This window comes from Geotrypetes seraphini, chromosome 3 (assembly GCF_902459505.1).
Source record: "Geotrypetes seraphini chromosome 3, aGeoSer1.1, whole genome shotgun sequence".
NCBI classification, from domain to species: domain Eukaryota; kingdom Metazoa; phylum Chordata; class Amphibia; order Gymnophiona; family Dermophiidae; genus Geotrypetes; species Geotrypetes seraphini.
In genome coordinates, this window is record NC_047086.1 from 175,794,442 (window position 1) to 175,802,857 (window position 8,416).

At 45.9% G+C, this 8,416-nt stretch overlaps 1 protein-coding gene across 1 annotated transcript in view; it reads left to right on the top strand.

The window, feature by feature from the left end:
* Window positions 1–7,283, top strand: part of LOC117356391 (dynein light chain Tctex-type 1-like) — an 80,970-nt gene extending 73,687 nt beyond the window's left edge. Inside the window, exon 5 of the mRNA XM_033935535.1 lies at window positions 6,883–7,283. Within this exon, the coding sequence (XP_033791426.1) occupies window positions 6,883–6,953 (71 nt within the window). The 3' untranslated portion in view covers window positions 6,954–7,283. The remainder of the gene's footprint in view (window positions 1–6,882) is intronic.
* The last annotated feature ends 1,133 nt before the right edge of the window (window positions 7,284–8,416 follow it).

Consider the following 8,416-nt stretch of genomic DNA (forward strand, 5'->3'; position numbering starts at 1 on the left):
TCTGGTGAGTCATCGGTGAGGGAACTGAACCTGGGACCAGCGTTTGTCAGGACGCCTTTCACTTAACCCCTCCAACCTAACATTGTGGGGGTGCGACCATCCTTACATTTTACGAAACTGACAGGGGCGTTTGAAACAGCAAGCCTCTGGAGAGACTGGAAGAGAGCATCCACCAGCAGAGAAACTGTCTCAAGGAAGGAGTGACTGTAATGTGTTGAGAGAGTGCAAGCCTGTGTCCATTGAGATACCAGGGTCCACTGAGAAATTCTGAGGTGAAGTCTGGCAAAAGGAGTCATGTGTACTGTGGAGGCCATGTGACCTAGGAGTACCATCATGTGTCTCACTGAGATTGAAGAGCGGGAAGACACTGCATGACAGAGTTGAAAAAAAAGCCTCCAGACGTTGTTACAGAAGGAATGCTCTTAGTTGGATAGTGTCCAGAACAGCTCCGATGAAATGTAGATTCTGAGAGGACTGAAGTTGGGATTTGGGAAAGTTGATTTCGAATCCCAAGCTTTGTAGGAACCACGTAGTCTGTTGGGTCGCTACAATAACCCCATAGATGTTGAATCCTTGATTAGCCAGTCATCTAGGTAGGGGAATACCTGAAGACCATGGTTCCTTAGAGCTGCTGCTACCACCACCAGGCACTTGGTGAATACTCTGGGAGATGAAGCCATGCCAAAGGGTAGCACTCTGTATTGGTAATGCAGATTCCCCACCCGAAATCTGAGATATTGACGGGAGGCCGGATGAATGGGAATATAAGCCTCCTTGAGATCCAGAGAGCATAACCAGTCATTTTGATCTAGAAGGGGGTAAAGGGACGCCAGGGACAACATGCGAAATTTTTCTTTGACTAAAAATTTGTTGAGAGCCCTGAGATCCAGAATAGGTCTCAGATCGCCCGTCTTCTTCGGAACTAGGAAGTAACAGGAGTAAAACCCTCTGTTCTGCTGTTCCAAAGGAACTGGTTTGATGGCACGGAAACGAAGCAGAACTTGAGCTTCCTGAAGAAGAAGAGCGATCTGGGATGGACTGGAAGGATACTGTCTTGGAGGAAGCTGTGGTGGAACCTGAATGAAATGAAGAGAGTATCCTTCCCTGATTATTGACAGCACCCAGAGGTCGGATGTAATGAACTCCCATTGGTGATAAAAATGATGGATATGACCTCCTATGGGGAGAAGAGAGGACAGAGACAGAACAATAGAGGTTATGCTCTTTTTTTAAACAGTCAAAAAGGCTGCGCAGCCTTAGGTGCAGCAGAAGACTGTGGTTTCTGTTGCTGTTGTTGTAAGGAGCCGTCCTTGGAGTATAATGCCTCTGGAAAATTGGAGGAGGGCGTGAAGGTTTCACAGGAGCTGGCTTAGGCTTTGGTCTGACAAGGGAAGCAAAAGATTTTTCATGTTCAGACAATGGATTCATCAAAGAGGTCATTGCCTGCACAAGGGATGTTACCCATGCGGTCCTGAAGATTAGGGTCCATGTCAATGGTGCAAAGCCAGGCCAAGCGGCGCATTGCTACAGAGAAAGCAGTGGCCCTGGCTGACAATTCAAAGGCATCATAAGAGGACTGAAGAAGATGCAATCTGAGTTGTGACAGAATAGCAAAAACTTCTTGGAATTCGAAGTGCTTCTGTGTATCCAGGAAATTGAGAAATTTGGGAAGGCGATTGATGAGGAACTTGAGATAAGTAACGAAATTAAAATTATAATTAAGGACTTTGGAGGACATCATAGCATTTTGATAAAGACGACATCCAAACTTGTCCATAGTTTTCCCCTCCCTTCCAGGAGGAACAGTAGCATAGACTCTGGAAGGATGGGATCTCTTTAAGGAGGACTCCACAAGAAGGGATTGGTGAGACAACAGTGAATTCTCAAATCCTTTACAATGCAGAGTTCTATACCTGGAGTCCAATTTGCCTGGAACAGCAGGAATGGTATAAGGAGTCTCCAGGCAGTGTGTGAAAGTCTGAGACAAAAGCTTGTGAGGAGGAAGCTTAAGTGACTCTGCAGGAGGTTGAGGGAGATGCATGACCTCGAGATTCTCCTTAAAGTACTTAGTACCTGCATCTAATTGAAGTTATAGGTCATCAGCCATCTGGCGAAGAAAAGCAGAGAAAGACAGCTGATCCGCAAAGGCCTTGCCTCGAGAGGGACTCGTTGACTTCGAGGTGGCCTGGGTCAGAGGCGAAGCCTCTCTGGAGAAATAACCATGAAAAGAATTTGGAGACTTGGACGAGGCAATGGAAGCAGCTGAGTCCTCGAGGTCTGGAAGCGGAGACCTCGATTGAGGAGTTGGTGGTCTGGACGAGCTGGAAGGTCTGGAATGAGGCCTAGACGAAGAAGGATGTTCTTTGGAAGGAGACCTATGCCTGGAAGGCCACGATTGACGACGAGAGTGGTGTGTGGAAGCAGGTCTTGAGGATCGAGGAGACTTCGCCCTAGAGATGGAAGTAGGCAATGCTACAGGTGAATGGATAGGGCTAGAAGCAGTAGATCGAAGCTTAGGAGGTTTGATAGAGGAATCTCGAAGCACTCCCAAAGACTCTGCTCCTTGTATGGAGTGTGAAGATTCCTGTCGATGCACTCGGAAAGAATCTGCTCCTTGCATAGAGTGCGTAGATGCCAGACCAGACACTTGCAAAGACACTGCTCTTTGCATAGAGTGTAAAGGTTCAGCTCAAGGCATAGGCAGAGGCTCGACCTCGCAGGAGTCTGCTGATTGCCCAGTCAGGATTAGAGAAGACAGCGTCGGCCCAAATTTGGTCAGTAAGTGAACAAACTGCTGCTCTAACATGGTCTGGAGAAAAGAAATAACACAGCGATTACGATGAAAAGTAGCACAAACCGCAGTGAGAGAAGGCACGAAAAAGAAAAGTTTGGCGCAGAGTGTCAAAGACGGACTTCTTGGCTCTGCGGAACACTGAGAACTGAGGAGACTCGCCCTGCGCTGGGCGGGAAGGCATGCGTGGTGCGGCTGACTCGAAACTTCTATGTTTCTACAAGCAAGTCTGCTTGCGAGGCTGTCCGCATCCGGGTTCCGTGGATGACGTCACCCATATGTGAGAATAGGCTGCCTGCTTGGCCTGGGATAACACATATATTGTATGCAAAATCTATTTTTGTGGACAAACAGGAATGTTATTTGTTAATTAGAGGAAAAGATCCATTAACTGAAGCACAGCACATGAAAAACATAGCTTTAGTTTTCTTGCTAAAAAGCTATCCTTTTTTCTGACTAAACAGTGCTCCAATCAGCTCATTCTTGAAAGCAAAGAAAGCACATGACACAAATATATAGATTGCATGCATAACTTCATTTGGAAAAGCTTAAGAACAGAAAAAAAAGACAGATTCAGACCTTAGCATGGCTTCTATTTCATTGCAAATGGAAGTTTGCAGCTGCACAATGGTGACCTCATTGTGAGATCATTAAGATGCACCTGCAAGGTCGAATGCCACAATTAAAATATGTGCTGGAGAGCTGGTTGCGATTTGAACTTATGACCTCTGGAAGAAGAGCACAGGGCTTTTACTTATTGAGCTATAGCAGTTTCCAGGCAGGTGTCTCTTGCCATGTGATATAACAGCTCAGCCCTAAGGAAGTCCCTAATTGGCTCAGGCGCCTCCCCCAAGGGGGGAGGAACCCTAGGCACCTGAGCCAATCAGAGCCTTAGGCTCCTCCCTGTGCATCACATGATGCATGGGGGGGGGGGAGGCAGACATGTCACTGGACCCAAAGGAGCAGGAGGGACTGAGCACCAGTGTTCCCGCTAAGCTGCGCTGGCCTGCGCTCGCGCACAAAATATTACATCGCAGCGCACAAGTTTCTCTTCACAGCGCACACACGCGTCGCAAAGGTAAGGGGAGGTAAGGTAAGGGGACGCATTGGGGGGATTGCACTTCCCCACAATTGCCATGCTTCGGTTCCTCTTCTTCCTTCCTTCCTCCCCCCCCGCGGGACCCTGCGGCACCATCAACTCTTACTCCCTCTAATGTCGGCCCTGCAGCTCCAGACTTCCTCGCACCTTCTCCCCTCCCCCTTTGGATCGCTATTATTTTAAATGTTATAGCCGCGGAGCTGTATCCATCAGTGGAGATGTCTAACCTCGGCCTGCCCCGGAACTCTTACTGCAACAGTGACTTCCTGTTCCTGCCTAGACGGGCGGCTGCTGCAGTAAGAGTTCCGGGGCAGGCCGAGGTTAGACATCTCCACTGATGGATACAGCTCCGCGGCTATAACATTTAAAATAATAGCGATCCAAAGGGGGAGGGGAGAAGGTGCGAGGAAGTCTGGAGCTGCAGGGCCGACATTAGAGGGAGTAAGAGTTGATGGTGCCGCAGGGTCCCGCGGGGGGGGGGGGGGGGGGGAAGGAAGGAAGAAGAGGAACCGAAGCATGGCAATTGTGGGGAAGTGCAGAGCTGCAGGGAAGAGTGTTGCGGTACCCAGCTGGAGGGAGAAGGAAGATGAGGGAGGGAATTAAAGGAGATGCCAGGGCTTGGAGCGTAGGAGGAAGGTATGCCAGTCTAAGGGAAAAGGAAGGGGGAGATGTGAGAGCATGGAGGGGGAGCGAAAGATGGAAGAAAAGGAAAGGAGAGAGATGCCAGAGAATCAGGGAAGGGGAGATACCAGACTATGAGGAGAGGTGTGGGAGAGGGAAGGCGAGGAGAGAGATGCCAGACCAATGGGGTGAAAGGAGAGATGGAAGGGGGAGGCATACAGTTTCTGGAAGGGGCATAGAAGGAGAGAAGATGCCATATAGGGGAAGAGAGACGGCAGACAGTGGATGGAAGGAAGAGAGTTACAAGAAGATGAGGAAAGGAGAAACCACAGAAGACAAAGGTAGAAAAAAATTTCTATTTATTTATCGCTTTAGGAGACATGTGTCACTGTTTCTGTGAAGCATTGTATGCAGAGTCCAGCTTCTTGCTGGTTCAATTTAACCTTTGTCTATGTATTTTTATTTTATCCCCCCTTTTACAAAACTGTGAAGCGTTTTTAGCACCAGCCTTGGTGGTAGCAGCTCTGATGCTCAGAATTTTATGAGCATCAGAGCTGTTACCTCCGTAGCTAAAATCCACACTACAGTTTTGTAAAAGAGGGAGGGGTTAGTTTGTGATTACATATTCCTTACTAGGCGAAGGTGTTTTCTGTGTTCTGTGTGTTTTCTGTTAGGATTGACGGTGTAGGATTGATCTGTGCTGGTCTGGCTTGTTTAGTTTTACAATGGGTGTATTGATGTACTGCTCACTGCAATATGTAAGATGCTGCCTTTTCCTAGGTACTCATGTGTGACGTGTGGTTTGTTACTAAAAATCATGTTTTTCTTACAGATGGGGGGGGGGGGTGCCAAAAAATGATGGGCCCCGGATGTTACATATGCTAGGTACGCCACTGTATGTAAAGATACCAGAAAGCTGGCGTAGCAAAAACTTCTAAGTTTTGAGTATTTAACCCTCCCACAATCTCACGGGCACTCGTTTCAAGTTTATTGAGATTTTGATTTAAACGCAATATCAAATATTTTCAATGCGTATAACAAAAATAAATTTGGGGAAATAAATAAAACCATTTGAACCAGTGTTCCCGCTAAGCTGCGCTGGCGCACAAAATATTACATCGCAGCGCACACGTTTCTCGTCACAGCGCACAATCGGAAGAGGCGTACGGCAGATGGCAGGGCGGCGAGAGGAGAATCGGGCGAGTTGGCTCATAACTTGCTGGCGCCCGATATTTTTGGCTCACGGTGAAAAAAGTTTGCTCACAACACCCGCCCGCTTAGAGGGAACACTGCTGAGCACCCCTCCTGATCCCAAGTTTGAGGTACAGGTTTGCCAATAGTAAAACCCAATTCAAAATAGCCAAGCAATTGTTAGTGAATCAATAGCTTGGCTATTTTGCATGGGGTTTTACTAATTTGCATGAGAGGATCAGATCGCTACATGCGTTAGTGAATAGTGCAGGAGGGAAATCTGGTCACAAAGGGGTTGCAAACCGATCGGTATACGATCGGTTTGCTTTTTGAATCTAGCCCTTAGATTGGACGCCTAAAGTACGCCTATCTTCAGGCATGACAGGCGCCCTTTATAGAATCAGGGCCTATTTGTTTACTTTTTGTGCCTAGCTTTGGCATCCAGTTATAGAATTATCCCCTTAACCCTTATTTATTTAGTGGGATTTATTAACTGTCTGTATGAAGAAATTTATCTTAGGCAGTGTACAGCCCTTCATTGCCTCAAGTACAAACTTATACAGTACTGGTTTTTACAAAGCTGCAATAGAGGTTTCTACTGCGGCCTGGCGAGGTAAATGCTCCGATGCTCATAGAATTCCTATGAGCATCTGAGCATTTACCTCGCTGGCCCATGGTAGAAACCTCTACTGCGGCTTTGTAAAAGGAGCTCTTAGATTGTAAGGCCTCCGAGGACAAGAAAATACCTGCTCTATCTTAATGTAGCTTGCCTTGATAGACTAAGAAAAAATGGGTGAGTTAAATCCCAAACCCTTTCCATCCCTACTTTCCAGGCAGTTGTAGGCTGTAGCCATTAATAAAGACTAGAGAAAGAAGTGATAGAAGTGAACAACTAAGATCTAATTAAGATAAGAATAAATTTATCAGTAGATTGGAAGAGAAAGCCAAGCAGCAAAGCCTGAGACGATGGTGGAAAAGAGCAGGGAGTTAGTAAAGGATGTCACCCAAACAGAAATCTAGTTAAAGAAGGTATATCTTACTGTAATGAAAATGTAACAAAAGTCTAACATTTTAAATTAAACATTCTGTGAGAGATGGAATCCTATTGTTTTGCTCTATATAATGTTTATAAATTTATTTCTACAAATGATTTTATTCCCTTCTCATTTTTGTTTTTCAGGAAGTTGCACTGTAAAATGGGAGAATAAGACCATGTACTGTATAGTCAGTGCCTATGGACTTGGAATATAACTTCAATTGAATTACTTTACATTTTGTTTATTTTCAGTTTTAATATTTCTCTGCTTATTTCATACATACATTGTACCTGCAGCAAACGTCTTTGTTTTAAAGGGATTTTCCAGCATCCATGAATTTAAAAATGTAAAAGCAGATTATAGAAATTACATGATATTCATTTTATCTAGTTAAATCTCTAGGCTAGTACATCAGAGGTTCACTTTATTACTGTCTTAAAGCTGTAAACTTTATGCTAAATATTTCTCTGGCACTAAATATATGTTCTTATTGTAAACTTTTATTTTGTTGTGAAAGCTGGAATTAAAAATAAATATATCCCTAATTACACTTTATATTTTGACAAAATAAAATGTAACACCTTATTGTGGGATGCACCGGGGAGGGGCCTAGGCCTTATTGGCCCATGTGCCTAAGGCCCCGCCCATAGGTTGGGCACCTTCCTGCCAGTGATCGTCGGGGGGAGGGGCGGAGACTGACGGCCAAAGCCACTATACCTATCGTGATAGGGAGATCCCTTGCCGCGATAAGCATAGCGGCCGCGTCTACTTACAATGTAGGCCAACATTGTAAGCATCTCCCGCTCTACTAGGGAGACGCGTACGGCCACCTAGGTTCGCCTAGAGCGACTTCCGGGGCAAACCATGCCTACAGCTAGCCTTAGGTGAATCTAGGCGGCCATGCGAGCCTCCCTAAGCTCCCGGAGGCGCTTTCAATGTAGGTGGCCTGCCTGGGGAGCATTTTTTAGAAAAAGGGACAGAGGAATCGGGAGTTAGCAGTAGAGGAGAAGGATACAGACAAAAGAGACTTGCTTATTGAACAGAGTTCCCGAGGAGGTGTACCGTATTTCCGCATATATAGGCCGCGGCCTATACATGAGTTTTACAAACCCGTGTATCGGGTGTGGCCTAGTTATATGGGGTGGCCTATGTAAGGATTTTACATCATTCCCCGGTACCTTTATCAGAGCCCCCTGGACAGTGAATCAACAGTGGTGCAGGACAGCTGCGATCTCTTCAGCATCCGGCCTGTCCCCTCAACGCTTGCTGGGTGACTGACGTCATTTCTTGCTAGTCTTGGCCATGTTTAATTTTAAATGGTGGTGATACATTCAGGTAGAAATGTCAGCTAGGCAGGCTGAGACTCGGACCTGGATTCCTGTAGAAATTTTGGGTGTAGAGAGATAAATTTGTGAGTTGTCTGCATAAAGATGGTACTGGAAGATGTGGGAGATAATTAGAGTGCCAAAAGAAGAAGTGTAGATAGGGGAACAAAGGAGAGAAAGAGGAAAGAGGACATTCTCTTTCTGAGAGAAAAGTAGAAGACATATCTTTGGGTATGTATACATCATTTTGCTCTGAGCTTTGATAGGTTTGGGAAGAAATGCTAAATTGTAGGTTCCCTTCTATAGACAGTTTAGATCGTAAAAGAGCAAACTTTACTTAGCTAATCTCCAA